This window comes from Dasypus novemcinctus, chromosome X, assembly GCF_030445035.2.
Source record: "Dasypus novemcinctus isolate mDasNov1 chromosome X, mDasNov1.1.hap2, whole genome shotgun sequence".
Classification (NCBI taxonomy): domain Eukaryota; kingdom Metazoa; phylum Chordata; class Mammalia; order Cingulata; family Dasypodidae; genus Dasypus; species Dasypus novemcinctus.
In genome coordinates this window covers 14,772,869-14,789,264 of record NC_080704.1, presented here as the reverse complement: position 1 = coordinate 14,789,264, position 16,396 = coordinate 14,772,869, and the positions used below count along the sequence as shown (strand labels likewise).

The 16,396-nt window shown below is 47.7% G+C and overlaps 1 protein-coding gene across 1 annotated transcript; it reads right to left on the bottom strand.

The window, feature by feature from the left end:
• Nucleotides 1–5,207: 5,207 nt before the first annotated feature.
• LOC131277203 (Y-box-binding protein 1-like) lies at nucleotides 5,208–8,166 on the bottom strand. The gene is made up of 2 exons (XM_058291448.1): nucleotides 7,103–8,166; nucleotides 5,208–5,489 (listed from the first exon to the last, which is right to left on the bottom strand). Exons 1-2 carry the CDS (start codon nucleotides 8,062–8,064, stop codon nucleotides 5,483–5,485), a joined length of 969 nt encoding a protein of 322 aa, XP_058147431.1. The 5' UTR covers nucleotides 8,065–8,166; the 3' UTR covers nucleotides 5,208–5,482.
• Between the last annotated feature and the right edge of the window lie 8,230 nt (nucleotides 8,167–16,396).

Genomic DNA, 16,396 nt, shown 5'->3' with positions numbered 1-16,396 from the left:
CCCATGGCTACTGTAATAAATTACCAAAAATTTAGCAGCTTAAACAAGATATTATTTATTATCTTACAGTTCTGGAGATGAGAAGTCCAACCTGGGTCTCCCGGAGATAAAATCAGAGTGTCAGTAGGGCCGCGTTCCTTTCTGGAGACTCTAGGAAAGAATCTGTTTTCTTGCCTTTTCCAGCATCTGGAAGCTGCCCACTTTCCTTGGCCCGTGGCCCCTCCCTCCATCTTCACAGTGAGCCTCGCCGCATCTCTCTGACCCCCTTCCACGGTCACATCTCCCTCTGACTCGCCTCTTCTGCCTCCCTCTTCCACGTTTAAGGACCCTCGTGATCACATCGGACCCACCCAGGTAATCCAGGATCATCTCCCTATTTTAAGGTCAGCTGATTAAGAACCTTAACTCCACCTGCAATCCAAATTCTCCCATTCTGGGGCTTAGGACACAGACCTCTTTGGGGGTCCGTGAGGGTGCCTATCACACCCATTTTACACATGATTAGCCACGTGGCTGTGGGCCAGCTGCCAGCCTGAGGCCTCTTACCTGTAAAATGTAGAAATAACATCCACCCTGCCCTCCAACTCCACATTCAGTGAGGTCACACTGGTTATCTTGAAATGGCCCCGGTGGGAGGATTTACACCAGAGAACTTGCCAAACACTAAGAATTTGGACTTCTCCTCCCCGCCCCCCCCAACCGGTTGTGCAACCATTACTACCATGCCACACGTTTATCCCATGTACTAAAGAAAATCACCTAAAATGGTTCTCATTACCTCACGGTAGAGATAAGCAAAGTGAAACTCAGAGACAGTGATCTACCTGCCTAAGAGCACACAGCTATGAGGTGATGGGAGGGCCAGCTTGTCTCACTCCAGACTCTGGTCTTTCTACTACGCCCTCACAACCATCCTACACTCCTCCGACCTGGTGCATGCTGGAGCCGGACAGCTCAGCTAACAGGCCAAGAGGATGACGTGACTTAGCATGTGCAAAAATGAAACCAGGAACTGAGCCTTAGGTGGTGGGCAGCCATTTTCTGGCTGCGAAATCGAGGGTCCGCAGGACTTTCCCAGGGCCCTGCCCGGATTGGGGGTCCCTTGGGTATTAAACTGACTTGACCTAAACCATGTCTGAGGCCACCCACTCCAGCATTTCAGCAGCATATGAAAACAGTGAATTCCCCACTGGCAACTGTGAGGATTTCAAAGATATTTGATGCAGACAAACTGCCGGGTCACTCAAAAAGTCCCAAGTGGCACATGGCTTACGTTGAGACAACCTGGAAGTGTTTGAAGGTCAGCAAATACAAGTGGTCCATTCAGAAACATATAAAGTAAATAGCAGGCTGGTATTGTTGACCTTTGGGGAACACTGGTAAGGGTGGTGATTTGAGAGGGGAAAAAAAACCACTTTGCTTTTTGCTCGTTTTCATCAGGTTCCTATTCCTCTGGCCCTCAGCTATTTTTTCTTTTTAGGTTTGGGTTTTTACCTTAAAGGTACCAGAGGGAACCTGAAGTCTTGTGTGCCTGGAGTAAGATAACCCAGGAGCAAAGGCTGCACATCTTTCCAGCAATGATTCTCGGCCTGGGCTGTACAGTGGACTCACCTGAGAGCTTTCAAACCTCCAGGTTGCCCCCTGGACCCATTTATCAGAATCTCTGCCCCTGGGGTTGGCACCGGGATGCGTTCAAGGTGCCCCGTGATGCCAACTGGAGCCAAGGCCAAGAACCACTGCTTCGACAAGGTTGTATTCCCTTACTCTGCAGTGCCATTTCTTGGGTTTTCTGTGGTTTAAGAAGGGTCGGTTTGGGAAAAGTATAGGATCAGGTTACAACTGGAGGCTCTGGCTGTGGGAAAGTGAGAGGCCTCAGGGCGTTTCCTGGAGGGTGTTTCAGGGAATAAAGAATCTCCACATCTAGAAAACCAGTTTTCCCAGCCCAGCGTGACATCACAGGGAGCCAATAAAAATCCCCCACTTGACTTCAGTGAACTGATTCAACCTAGAAATCATTGGACAAAGTGTAGGGTTTGGTTCCCCCAAACTGCTCTTTTTGAGAGCCCAGTCTCTGATTTATAGTGCATCCAGCCTCTTGCCAGCTCTCTCCGTTTCAGCACATTCGGTCTGTGGCTACTGTAGTATTGGCAAGAGGAGATTTTGAAGTCCACAGGCAGCTGAGAAGCGCCAGGTTTCAGAGTAAACAATGAAAACCACACCCCCAGAGAGAGCGCCCGCTGAACCTAAAACCCAAGCCTAAAAGCACTAGGCAGGCTCTTGCTGCCACCTACTGCTAGGGATTGATATGACGCGTGCAAAATCGTCCTGGGGGCCCCTGCTGATAAATGGCAGCTGAACCCACCCTATGCTGATGCTCCATATTTCACTAGTAATGCTGTGGGCAGAAAAGATCCCCCCGAAGTAGAACAGAGAGGAGGGGAGTGGGAACAAGGAGGTGTAGCCATGTGAATCTTCGATGGGCCTTCATTTTGTAATGTTTCATGTTTCGTGGCCAGAAAAATCATGGCCCTGTGTTCGGATGATCAGTGTGGGCTTAACTTGAAACTTCTGAGCATCGGAGGCTGGAAGGGGTGCCACGTTAGCCTGCTATGCAGGAGAGCAGGAAGATGAGAAACAGCCCACCTGTTGCAGTCTAAGAGCCGCGGGGCAGGATTTTGCCCAAACTGTATCCCCCTAACCAGCTGAGTGCGTTGCCTCAACGGACATCATTAGAATCGGTCCATGTGCTTTTAAGACAGTGCCATCAGTAGGCAAACCATGGAAACTGCAGGAAGTGTTCATAGAGACATCATTTATATAAGAAACATACTTATCAGATCACTTCCCACTATTTTAGTCCATGAACATTTATTGAGCAACTACTGAGATGTTCAGTGCTTGGACAAATTGTGGTCTCTGGCTTCAAGGACCTTACAACCTTCAGGAGATGAAGCTCTAACAATGACCAAGACAGAGCAAGTAAAGGCCAAAATGCAGGAAGAAAGAGCTCAGATATGCGGGAAGTTGTTGATTTTGAGTGCGGTGCTTGGGTGACGCTCATACCAGTGACTTTCAAAGGGTGGCCTCTGAAAAGCAGTCTCAGCCTCACCTGGGAATTTGTTAGAGTTGCACATTCTCGGGCCTGCCCTAGACTGTGTTTGAACAAGCTCTCCAGGTGGTACACACCAGAGTTTGAGAACCACAGCTTCAAAGAGAAGATGACTTGGGTTACAAAGAAGTCTTGAAGGCCAAGGTGAGCTTTAATAATTAAAGGATGGTGGGAAGGGCGTGTGTACTAATCATCCCTCATATTTGTATTGTGATCTACGCCCTGTCAGCTGACTTGACCTTCTCAGGTCATGAAAGACATGAGACAGAAGGAAGTATAAGAGGTTTACATCTGGAGGCAAATAAGAACTGGGTACAAGAACTATACAAAGGTGGGGGCACAGACGGGTACAGAAACATAGTTTTTATATACTATTGGAGTTGGTATCAAAGCAAACGTGATTCTTGTAGATTAGGATGTTAAATTGAAACCCCACGGTAATTACAAAGAAAACATGAGAGAAGATGCAGGCTCCTACAGACAGAAATTAGAACACAGGTTGCCCGGGTGCGGGCAGGGGAAATGGAGTTAATGCATAATGGGTGCAGTGTTTGTTTGAGGAGCTGGGAAAGATTTAGTAATGGAGGGGGCATGACAGAGTTGTGAATGTAATCAATCCCATTCAGTAGGATTAATCACATTCACAATATTGTGAATGATTGAGAGGGGAAAGTTTATGTTGTATGTATGTTCCCACAATTTAAAAAAAAAGAGCAACTAAAGAGGCAATGACAATTAAATACACGATGCTAGATGGGATCTAGTAAGGGAGGAAAAAAGACTCAAAGGGACATCTTAGGGACAGGACATGTGGTGGTCTGAAGCTGCACGTACCCCAGGAAAACATGTTCTTGAATCTAACCCACTCCTGGGGGTGCAACCCCATGGTAAGCAGACTCTTCTGATGAGACTACTCAGTTAAGGTGTGACCCGGCTCATTCAGAATGGGGCTTAACCCTATTCCTGGAGTCCTTTATAATTGGAATGACTACAGAAAGAGAGAAAGCCATGGAAGCAAGAAGCTGAAATCAGCAAAACCTGGAAGAAAAGGAGAGACCAGCAGACACTGCCATGTGCCTTGCCATGTGGCACAGGTGCCGAGGATCCCTGGCAGCCAGCCTGCAGGAAGAAAGCTTCGCCTTGATGTTGCCCAGATTTGGACCGTTTCCAAGACTCTCACCTTCAGCGTATACATTCCCACTGTTTAAGGCTAAACAATCTCATGGTATTGCTCTGAGCAGCCTAAGAAACTAAAACAGGACATGTGGGGAAAAAATTGGGATATAGGCTCTAAGCTTTACATTACCGTTAAACTTCTTGAACTTGGTAACTACACTTCAGATGGTTTCATAAGTGAACATTCTTGTTCTCCAGAAATGTACACAGCAGTATTAAGTGTTCAAAAAGCATGAGGTGTACAATCTACACCTAAGCGTTCATAAAATGGATAGACAAGTAGAGATAGATGATAGATTATTGATACATAGTTGGTAGAAAGATAGATGATGAGAGATGAAAGAGAGGGAGAGTGATCTGACAAATGTGGCAAAAAGTTAAAATTGGTGGATCTGGGTATCTGGGGATAAGAGTATGTTGGCGTTCTCTGTATGGGGTTTGTATTCTTTTTATAACTGTCCCGTAAGTTTGAAAGTATTTATTTCAAAATAAGAAGTTAAAAAACAATTCTACCTCTTCCCTTCAAGACTCAACTGCTGTGTCATCTCAGGCAGAGTCAGTTCCTCTTCATCTAGCCTTCCTCCAGTTCAAAATTCTGACTTCCCATGCTAATTGTGTTTACAGTTGGTGGCTCCTACCAGCCTTTAGGATCCTCGAGGGCAAAAGCTAGATTTCTGCTATGCATCATTGAATCCCTAATGTCTAACACAATACCTGTACCTGGTAAGCCCTTATTCTTAAGGTTTCTTTCTTTAAACTTTTAATTTATTTATCATAAAGGAAGGATCAACATGCTGATACAAAATTTAAACTTTCTTTTGAAAGTTTCCCTCGATCTGCTTTATAATGTCCCTCCTCCTTTTACCTTTTAATTAATTTGCTTTTGTATCCATCAATCAATAAATACTGGAGAGACAATAGGTAAATTACGGTTTACCAAGTGGTTTATTTACTGTTCCTTCCATCAACTGCCTTCTAATTGTAGCCTTTCCCACTCCCCCTAGGCTGCTGCTGCTACTCTCGCTGACATAGTCACCCATATCCTTTCCAGTTCTTTCCTTTCCTCCCCACCATCTTAAGTCTTTCCGCAGCTCACATCCACTTGCTTTTCTAGGAGAAGAGGTGCCTTGAAGGGAAACATCAAGATTTTGTCTTGTGTATATGTTAATGAGGTGATCCTTTCCAGTGACTCCGAAATTATAACCTGGATATAAGAAAAACATTTATAGAGAAATTACTGCATCATGCTCTCATTTTCTTCCCTATCTCCTTATTTTAAACTCTATCTGCTTTATTCCTTTCAATCTATTAGTAAAGGCCATCTCTGTCTATCCATTTCCCATGCTTCTCCACATGTATCCGTATGTACCCATTATACATGCATTCATACATTTCATATTGGTTTCAAATCCAAGAACTATCTCTGGAGTAGAAGACCTTGGTTGTGTCAGGTTTGCTCCAAGGTGGAAAGTCTCGCAAGATCAGAGTCATTCCGACTGGATTTAAATCCCTGAAAGCACGATATTCCTTAATTAAGTCACTAGTGCCACAGCAAAGTTTAGCCTGACCTTTTTAGGTATTATTATACCTGCTTTCAGTTTCTGGCAAGTGCTAAAACGATCCTTCATATGGCTAATTTGATGTTTTGGAAATGAACATTAACCTCTTTGCCTTATACCAAAAAAGAATCTTCATTATTTATTGCTTCTGCATCATAATCGGCTTTGTTGTCACCTCTCTTCAGAAGCAATAATGTCCCCTCTGGAGACCTGGTAAGACCCATTCAAAGAGCTAGCCAGCTGGCTATACAGTCCTCACCGCACATGGTCTGGATGGCTCTTGTTCTCCTTTTACAACAGAGCAAGCTGGGTCAGACTAGCACAGCCACCACACACCTGGGAACAGTTTCAGGCACTCACCTGGCTGGCTGAGTCTCTATCAGGCCTTCAAGTCAGCATTATCCAAGGGGAGCAAGGACATTAGTACTAAGAGATGTTTTGCAGAAGAAAAGGAATCCAGGGCCAAAGAAATTTGGGACACAGGTACTGGAGTTCCCTCTCAGAGAGCACAATTCCCATTACAGATACTGCAATAAACCAAGCAGCTCCCAAACCTACTTGAGTTTGGGAGCATTTTTGGTGGAGTACTAATATGGTTTGCTATGAACTTGGGGAAATTCTTCAAATGGTGCCAAAGAACCTGCGAACCACCCCTCAAAGACCCAGCCAGAGACGGTGTTCTGTGAGTTAGTGTCCCGACTTGCTGCCCCCACGTATGTGTTTATGGCCCAGTACCCGATCTCTACACAGCTGTACTCAATTTTACTCTCATCTTCTATTTCATTAATTCTTCCCTTGGCTGCTGCTTGATCTGTGCTGAACAAAGCTCGATATTTAGATGAGTGTGCAAATGATTTTTTTTTTAATTGCTTAAGACTTTTATTAAGAGGTGCTTGCAGTTTGCCTTTTTTGGGGGGGGGGGGCGGGAATCAAATTGCCAACGTTTCTTTCCAATTAAAAATGAAGTTCTTAAATACCTTGACCAGATGGAGCACGATTGAGAACCCATTAAAGGCGTACTGGGGGGAAACCTGGCTTTTTAAAAAGCACGCTTGTGTACACCAAAACGACGTCGTCTTTAGGTAAAAAGAACATTCCCCGCCCCCGCCGTTGTCGATGTAGTTCTCTGGCCAGGTGGCAAAAGGCCAGCACTTCAGCTCCATGCCTTGGTTGCGTCCTTGCTGCTGGTTCTGTCGCGGGCTGGTCGCGTGGTCCCGCGGGCTCCCCCCGCCCCCCGACGAGGGTGGCGGGCACTTACTCGGGGCTGGCGGCGGCCTGCTCGGCCTCGGGGGCGCACGCAGGCCCTGCGGGTGGGTCGGCCGCTCTCCCGTCCTCGTGAGGCGGCGGGTTTTCCGGGCGCGGGTCGCCGAGAGGCCCGCGGCAGCGCGGTGGCGGCGGCGCCGAGCTCCCGTCGCCCTGGTTCTCTTTGCCGTCGGCGGCGGCGCCGTCCTGGCGGGGCTGGCTGTGGCGCGGGGGCCCCCGGCGGCCCTGGGGCCTGTAGGCGCGGCTCGGCCCGGGCCGCGGCTGCCGGCCCTGCTCGCCCGCGCCGCGGGTGTCGGCGCCGTCCCGCGCGTCGGCGGGCGCGGGCGGCGCGGGCTCGTGCGGGCGCGGCGCGAAGGACCTGCGCGGCATGAAGGGCTTGCGCGCGTAGGACGTGGGGAAGCGCGGGCGGCGGGAGGGCCGGCCGGAGGGCGCGCGGGCTTCGGGCGCACTCTCGGAGCCCTCGGGGCCCGGGCCGCGCCCCCGCGCGGGGCAGAACTGCTGCGGGGCGCGGGGCGGGCCGGCGCGGCGGGGCGGGCCGCGGGGCTGGCCGCGGTCGGCGGCGTACTTGCTGCCCTGCACGGGCGCGCCGCCGGGGCCGGTGACATTGGCCGCCTCGACGCCCTTCTGGCTCTCCACCACGTCGAACTCCACCGTCTCGCCGTCGCCCACGCTGCGCAGGTACTTGCGGGGGTTGTTGTTCCTGATGGCCGTCTGGTGGACGAACACGTCTTCCATGGTGTCATGACGGTTGATGAAGCCATAGCCGTTGCGAACGTTGAACCACTTCACGGTGCCGGAGACCTTCCTGGCGATGACCCGCTTTTCCCCGGCGGCGGGGAGTCCGCTGGTGGTGCTGGGCTCGGCGGCGGCGGCGGCGGCGGCGGCGGCGGCGGCGGCGGCGGCGGCGGCGGCGGCGGCGGCGGCGGGCGGCTGCGGGCTGTCGGCCTCGCTGCTCATGGTGGCACGGGTGGTGGCTGCGGCCGGCTGCGGCTGCTCCGGGGCTCCGATGGTACCTGGGCCGCGGGTGGGCACCGACTGAACTGCCCACGGCTCCCAGCCCCACCTGACCCCTCGGGGAGGCCGCATTGTGGCGTCACAGCTGGCTGGCCACGTTGCCGGGAGAGGGGACAGTGGCCGGGAGGAGGAGGGGCCCCGCCCTTGGGCAGGTGCCGCAGGGGGACCTTTGGCAGACCCCTCTCTCCCACCTCAGCCGTCCTCCCTGAACGTTTGCTCATTCCTTCTTTCATGTCCCTGACATGTATTCATTGAGAACATTAATTGTGTATCAGGCATAACAAAATAAGTGCCAGGGACAGAGTGAAGGACAAAAAAGTCACCGTCCCTCATCTCCCGAGGTTATGGTCTAATGGGAAACCCATCTAGTTACTGTCCATCTAACACTATGGGTGATGAGTGTGAAGAAGATAGTAGGAGGGGGCACCTTAGTGAGATGAGGAGGCTGGCGGAAAGCCTTTTTGAAAGGGACATTTAACCTCTCCCGTGAGGTGAGCGAGGACTAGCCAAGTGACATCTGAAAGCAGAACGTACCCCCAGAGCAGGAGCATGTGCCCAGGTGATGAGGCTAGAGAGTTTGAGTGTTCTTGGCCAGCACCCCCAGCTAGTGATGAGTGCTTAGAGAGCACCCTTCAGCAGCCGGCAAGGGTGAGGCCTTGGGGGAGCTGGTGAACCAAGCTCGGGAGTCCAGGTTTTTCAACTTAGTCCACAAGCACCCACCCCTTTTGTAAGAATCACTCTGGCTGCTGGAACTGGATGGGAAAGGACCAGAATGGATGCCAGGAAGCCATTGAGACATGCTGGTAGCTTGATCAAGGGGCACTGATGATGGCGATGGAGATGGGGGATGGAGGGGAGAGAGATTTAGGAGGCAAAGTCAAGAGCGCTGATGAATGGCTGGGTGTGTGGGTGAGATGGAAGTGTCGACACAATGGCGGTTGGGACTTTTCTCATGAGCCAAGACACTTTTTTTTTTTTAAGATTTATTTATTTATTTAATTTCCCCCCCTCCCCCGGGTGTCTGTTCTTGGTGTCTGTTTGCCGCGTCTTGTTTCTTTGTCCGCTTCTGTTGTCGTCAGCAGCACGGGAAGTGTGGGCGGCGCCATTCCTGGGCAGGCTGCACTTTCTTTCACGCTGGGCGGCTTTCCTTACGGGCGCACTCCTTGCGCGTGGGGCTCCCCTACGCGGGGGACACCTTTGCGTAGCACGGCACTCCTTGCGCGCATCAGCACTGCACATGGCCAGCTCCACACGGGTCAAGGAGGCCCGGGGTTTGAACCGCGGACCTCCCATATGGTAGACGGACGCCCTAACCACTGGGCCAAAGTCCGTTTCCCACTTTTTTTTTTTAATAAAATGTTATTCAAGTACATCATTCATATGTGAACATGCATAAACAAGTGTATGGGAAAAGTTGTGAACTTAACAAAACAAACGCCTGTCATCATACAGGGCTCTCACACATCACCCCACCACCACCACCTTGCATTGTTGTGAAACGTTTATTACAAACTATGAAAGCACCATCCGAGATAACGATTCTGATCATTTTCTGTGATTCAGATGTCATGGTTACTGGGATAACCAGGGAGTTCTCCCCAAACTAGTTCATGTATACTCTCAAAGGAGGGGCAGACTGGGAAGATAAGACAGAGAATCCTCTCTCTCTACTCCTAGAAATGTTTCCTATGGAAAAGAAAATGGCTTGAATTACAAACAGCTTTCCAGTGGCAAATAGTTTGCTCTCGTGAGCGGGCACTGTTTGCTTGATTTTGGTTTTCGTATTGAGAGCTCATGAATTTCTAGTTCTAGTCTCTGCCCTTTGCACACTGGAGACATTTGTGAAGACATTTTGTGTGCGTGTCATTGGTGCAGGAAGTCCTGAAGTGTCCCCCTCACATTCAAAACACAGCTGTCCCTTCCCTGGTTCTTCCAAGGCTGTAACGTGACTGTGGACTGAGGCACGGGCCTTTACCATTTGCCCTTTCCTTGAAAGCACTTGAGGGCAGAAATGAAGCGAACACAATCATGTGACCTCTCTCTGCACATATAGGAAATAATGGATACCATTATGACTTCAAGTTCAAGGATAATGACACTAGAAATGTGGCCATATGACTATAAGAGCTTTATTAATAGCTGAGTGGGAAATTGCCATTATTCTTCCAATAATCATAAATAGCTTTCCCACTCACAAGGGCATTTTCTACTTTCATGGAGTTCTGAGTAAATTCTAAAGAAAAAAAAAACAAGGTCTTCGTGTTTGAAAATGCCTTGGAGGTCAATTTAGTCCACCCTGCAGGTGAGGAATCGTGGGCAGAAAAACGGAGGGATGTGTCCAGAGCCACCTAGATCATCTGCTAGGACCAGAACTGGGTGTTCTGAATCCTGTGGTTCCAGAAGCCAATGATCAGAGGTCAGTGCCAAACAGGGGTTTGGTGAATCCTGACCAGCTCCAGAAAAGACCAAAAAAAAGGCAGAGGACCAAAGGGAGCCTGAGAGAGGAAACTTGAGGAGTGTAGGGTGGAAGTGCCAGGAGCTGCCATATGGTTGTGCCATGCTAGGAAAACTAGCCCAAAAAAGTGGGGGGAGGGGGGAGCAGGATGAGAAAAAGGGGGCTGTCAGTATATTCAGAGTTGGGTAACCATGACCACTGTTAACTTTAGAACATTTTCATTGTTCTGACAAGAAACTCCGAATGCATTAGTGGTCACTCCCCATTTCGCCCACCCTCCCATCCCTAGTCAGTCACTGTTGTACTCTCTCTGTCCCTGCAGATTTGCCTATCCCGGACAAACCCTATAAATGGAATCACACAATACATGGTCTTTCTGACCGGATTCTTTCACCTGGCCGACTGTTTACAAGGGTCATCCATGTTGTACCATGTAGCACTATTTTGATTGCCAATAATATTCCACTGTGTGGATTGTACCACATTTTACTTGTCCATTGATCAGTTCGTGGGTCTTGGTTATTTAGGATGCAATGCAGTGCTCCGCATATATGAGATGTTCAAAGAACATCTGTCCATGAAGTGCGAATATTGACCTGAGGAGGAAGCTAGGTGAGCTGTCCCGGGCCTGACGGTTTTGTCATCTCACCTGCATTCCTATGGCACCTTAGAGATGGGGGACCATGGCGCTTTGAGAAAGAGAAAAGGTGTGGAACATGTGAGCACTCTTCTTTCTTAGCAGAAGGGATCTGAGGAGCTGGTTATAGCTAAGGCACTAAAAACGACTCAGTTCTTGGCTCCTCCTAGTTCCCTGGCAGGATCGGGCGCCTAGAGCCTGGCGCTGTGGCGCCCGGCGGTGAGTCTTTCACACACAGAGGCCAACTGCTGCAACGCAGTCCTCCCCCATCCACAGCTCTCTCTTCCTTCCCCTTTCATCCCCAGGAAACACGCTCACCTGATATTCAGAGCGCTGGAGAGGGGACAGACCTGTCCGATGACCCCACACCAGTGCACTGTGACACAGTGCCCCGCACTGCCCTGACTAGGTGCCAGGTCAAGCAGTGTGCCCGAGCAGTGTGGACTAAATGAGCAGGAAGGAGCTGCATCAAAGAGGGGGAGAGGCCTGTGCAAGCCACGGGCTCCCCCAGGCGTGTACATGCTCCCCAGGGGAGGCCACGGGCTGTATCACTGGGCTGCACCCGTGCCCAGAAGCTGCCCCAGAGGCCACTGCCAGCTCTGAGCAGAATTAAGAAAGAGCTTCCACAATCACAACCCTTGAAGGTCCATTGGTAAATCGATTGGGATTTTTGTCTGTCCTCCAAAGAAAAGATGCGCAGACAGATACTGAGGCTCCTCAGAGCTATAAGACATCATCAGAAATGCACTGGCCAGAATGTTGATTTCATAACAGGGTGCACTGCTATATGAAAATGTTATATTAAATGAAAATAAAAAGGAGCAGGCGAGTTTCTCTGAGGGAGAATGCTGACCTGACAGGACACTGGAGGGGAAGGAACTCTTGGCTCTGACTCCCCAGGTAGCTGATAAAAACCTTCCTGAGAGAGGCCTGCCCCATGGAAAGACTCCTCTTTGCCTTGCCCTTGGATGTCCGTTGCTGAGAAGGACAGTGGGAAGCTCTTGGTTCAGCTGGTAGTTCTAGGACAAAGGTAGATTTTGGGTCAAAGAAACCCCAGTCTGTCCCTGAGAAGTTGTCAGACAGATTTCTGAGACCATCTGGGAGGCCTGTTTTTCTAGCTTTATGGAACCAGGTCCTGCATCAATTCTTTGAGGTCCAGAGATCATAAAGGTAAAAAAAAGACCATGTATTTGGGAGCGGGTGTAGCTTAGTGGTTGAGCCCCTGTTTCACATGTACAAGGTCCCAGGTTCAATCCCCCATACCTCCTAAAAACAAATAAACCACAAGTATTTGAAGAGGCAATGAAATGAATAGCTGCATGAACTGCATGGCAGGTCTTTGTTGACTTGGGCTTCTCCCTCGTGCTACTCTGTAACATCCCGGACCCCATCCTTACTCAGTTGATTAATCACATCAAACTGAGCGAGAATTATCTATGTGATTTGCAGCCAATGCCTCCCCATGGTACTTCTCACTCTACTCAATGGATCTCCATCAGTCAGTAACATTTGCTGAAATGTTGCCTTGTGTTGTTTGTATTATAAAAGCACAGGTATGCTAGTTAGGCTTTTCGAACCCTCCCTCCTCCGTCCCAGCAGACCCCACAGTACCAGGTGGGCTCTAGACTTTTATATCTCACCTGTACTTACAGCGTATTTTGATTGGTGGGTCAAATCCATGCCAAATTGTTCACATCCATTTATCCCTCAAGAAGGAAACACAGGATGAATTCTGAGAAGAGTTGACTTTATTTGGGGAAAAGGTAACCATCAACCCTTTCTTTCATTCTGTGATTCTTCAAATCTTTATGCCAACATGCTTGGTGAAAGTGTAAATTGAGCAACTTCTTTGCAGGACAATTTGGCAGTATCTATAAGTACTTAATATGCATAAACCCTTTGACTCAGTAATTCCACTTCTGGATCAGTCTGTGGCAAACCATCTGTGGCAAAAGACCAGATTTTTAGAAATTTCAGCCTGTCACTAATCTGTGGCTCATGGTTGTCATGACATGTCAAGTTGATATAAAATTCTCAATTTATATATTTATCCTACCACAAACTAGTAATGTCTAGTTCTCACATCAGCATAAGTCTGTAGACCACTCTTTTGAGTATCACTGTTCTAAACAATTTTATTCTATAACTATACTTGCCTGTGGGGCTCAAAGACACAGAATTATAGAATTGTTTGTAATGGCCAAAGATTGGACACAACCTCAAAGTCCAGCAATAAAGAATAGGAAAATGCCTTGTGGTACATTCATGTAATGAAATATGTGGAGTGGGTGTAGCTCAGTGGTTGAGGACCTGCTTTGTGTGTATGAGGTCCCAGGTTCAATCCGTAGTGCCTCCTAAAAAAAAAAAAGATACTATACAGCCATTAAAAAGAAAAAAAATACACTCTAAGAACATATTAAGTGAAACGAGCAAAACATAGAACAGTGTTATAAAGTTTGCCACTTCTTGTAAAACACCTAAAGGCTTAGATTTGCCACTGAAAACTTCCTAGAAGACATGGCAGGGACTACTAGCTGTCTACCGAACCTGTGTCCTCTGTTTCGTCCATAGGTAAGAGATTTATTGCTAGGCCATTTCCCAGCACGCCTTGCAGTTAGGTCAGGTCAAATAAATTCTCACCAACAGAAGGAAGATATGGGCCACTTTGACGTCTGGGCCTTAAGATGCTGGTCTGCATTCATTTCCTTGTTATTTGTTCCTTTTCCTCCAGCTGGAACCCAGGGAAAGTGGTGACCTAGGTTGGACCATGCAAATGAAGCCAAACCTCTAGGGGCCACAGAGCAACAAGAAGAAGAAACATGGCATCCTGAACATGGATGTAGAGCAGAGCTGCCCTGACCACCTGGACTGTTTTCACCAGGACTGTTATGGGACAGAGAAATAAACTTCTGTGTTGTTGAGTCTTTATTACAGTAGCTGAGCCTTTACACATACACTACGGAAAGATACACAAGAATCTTTAATAGGGAAACGGACTTTGGCCCAGTGGTTAGGGCGTCCGTCTACCACATGGGAGGTCCACGGTTCAAGCCCCGGGCCTCCTTGACCCGTGTGGAGCTGGCCCATGCGCAGTGCTGATGCGCGCAAGGAGTGTCGTGCTACACAGGGGTGTCCCCCGCGTAGGGGAGCCCCAAGCGCAAGGAGTGCACCCGTAAGGAGAGCCGCCCAGCGCGAAGGAGGGAGCAGCCTGCCGAGGAATGGCGCCGCCCACACTTCCCGTGCAGCTGACGACAACAGAAGCGGACAAAGAAACAAGACGCAGCAAAAAGACACAGAAAAACAGACAACCAGGGGAGGGGAATTAAATAAATAAATAAATAAATCTTTAAAAAAAAAAAAAAAAGAATCTTTAATAGTGATTGCTTCTAGGAAGTGAAGTTGGGTTGGGAGGGAGATTTAAGATTCCTTATACATCCTTTTGTAAGATTTGGGAAAAAAAGTGGGTATTTGCAAATACTACTTTTAAAATAATAATAGAAAACAGAATAATACTGACCTTCTCTTTGATAAGTTACAGTCTAAGTTTCCCATGCCAGTGTCTTAAATGAATAAGTTTGGAAACAAACATTTTATCAACCACTGGCTTTTCTATCTTCACTTTATAAAGATATCTGCTAAGGAGAAGGTAAAACTGTTTGCGACTTTCATTAACTTTTGATTCTGTCAGCAGAACACTGCCAAAGTACATGAGCTTAACATAGGTCCTTAATTATCAATGCTACTGAAAAACCTACATTTTCATTTTGCCAAAACAATCAGGGGACATACAAATGAACTTAGACCAGACAACAAATTAATGTGGGCATCAACAGGAATGAGCTGTAATTACCCCTTCGCCATTCTTTTTAAGGTGTTCCTTCATGAAATGATCCAGCTTTTAGATGATGCTTTTTAGATATTTGTCCTCATGCCTCAAGTATATATTTGTACCTATAAATTTGTCATGGCCAAAACCAGGGTTTGATGTGACAAAACTAATATCCTTAGTCAACTCATGCTGATTTCTGCTCTGTCTGTTATTAAAAACCCTATGACACACCCATTTTCCTCTAGAAACACATTTTAGGGATAACTCATCCTGCAAAATTAACCAGGAGGCTCTCCTTAAGGAAATGCATTGGAGGTTTTTCTTTTTTTCCTTCTGAGGGGCTTTATTGTGTTATGCTTAAGCAATGTCCAGTTATTCTCAGATAAAGTTCATAAGGTGCCTCTTGAGATACATCTCCAGCTGGATGGAGGGAGCTGTGGACTGTGGCAGAGGAACCACGGGAATGGCAGAGGCAAAAAGGGGATGACAAAGCCCTTTCATTTGGTAAAACTGTATAAAGGGTATGAACAGGTAGATATCCTGACTTTATGGCTTCTGTGTAGGACATAAAGATAGAATTAATTTCTGCATGGATAATTATCTTCATGTAAAAACTTCATGAAAACTGCTTCCTCTTTTAGGTTTCCTAAACATTAAAAATAAAAAGTCTCAAAAAAGTCCAGTGTAGATGAAAGTTGCTTTTTTATTTTAGCTCTGTTTCCCTACTGTATATTTATCATACATTAACCATGTGAAACTTGGCATTTTCCATAATCCATTTTTAAGATAGTAATGGTATTCACAAATATTCTAAAGGCTTCTGATTTAGTAGCATACTTTTTGAGAAATGGTTAGGAAGTAGAAGACACGTTTAAAAAAAAAACCTCTATGCATATCAGTTTTTAAATGGCAGCTAAATTTTAGAAGCCAAATATTAGCCAAAACAATTAACAGTAAAAGAAAGACTAATTCACCCGCAGCCTAATAAAACCACATATCCATGAAGATATGATAAATCTCAACGGCAAGGAACTGCTATCTACCAATTGGAGAAGCTCTCAGGTATTGAAAGGACGGTAGGCGAAAGCAGACTTATAGAAAATTCCGTGAACGCTGAACCCAGGGAAAATAGATGATGACCCGACTGAGGTAATCACAGCCCCCTTCTGGGTCACACGATTAATTTTCCCTGGATTTGAGGTGGTCATCTCAGCAGTCGATTGTTTTATCCTGACTGTGGCGCTCAGTACTTAAGGGCTATTTTTCCTGAAATTAGGCAACAGGGCCCGAGGACTGTTTTCCCGAGACTGAGCGGACACCACCTGAAGACCGTTGTCCCTGGACAGAGCCCTTC

Excerpts from the sequence above, each read along its gene's own strand:
- LOC131277203 (XM_058291448.1), bottom strand. The coding sequence starts at position 8,064 with ATGAGCAGCGAGGCCGACAGCCCGCAGCCGCCCGCCGCCGCCGCCGCC.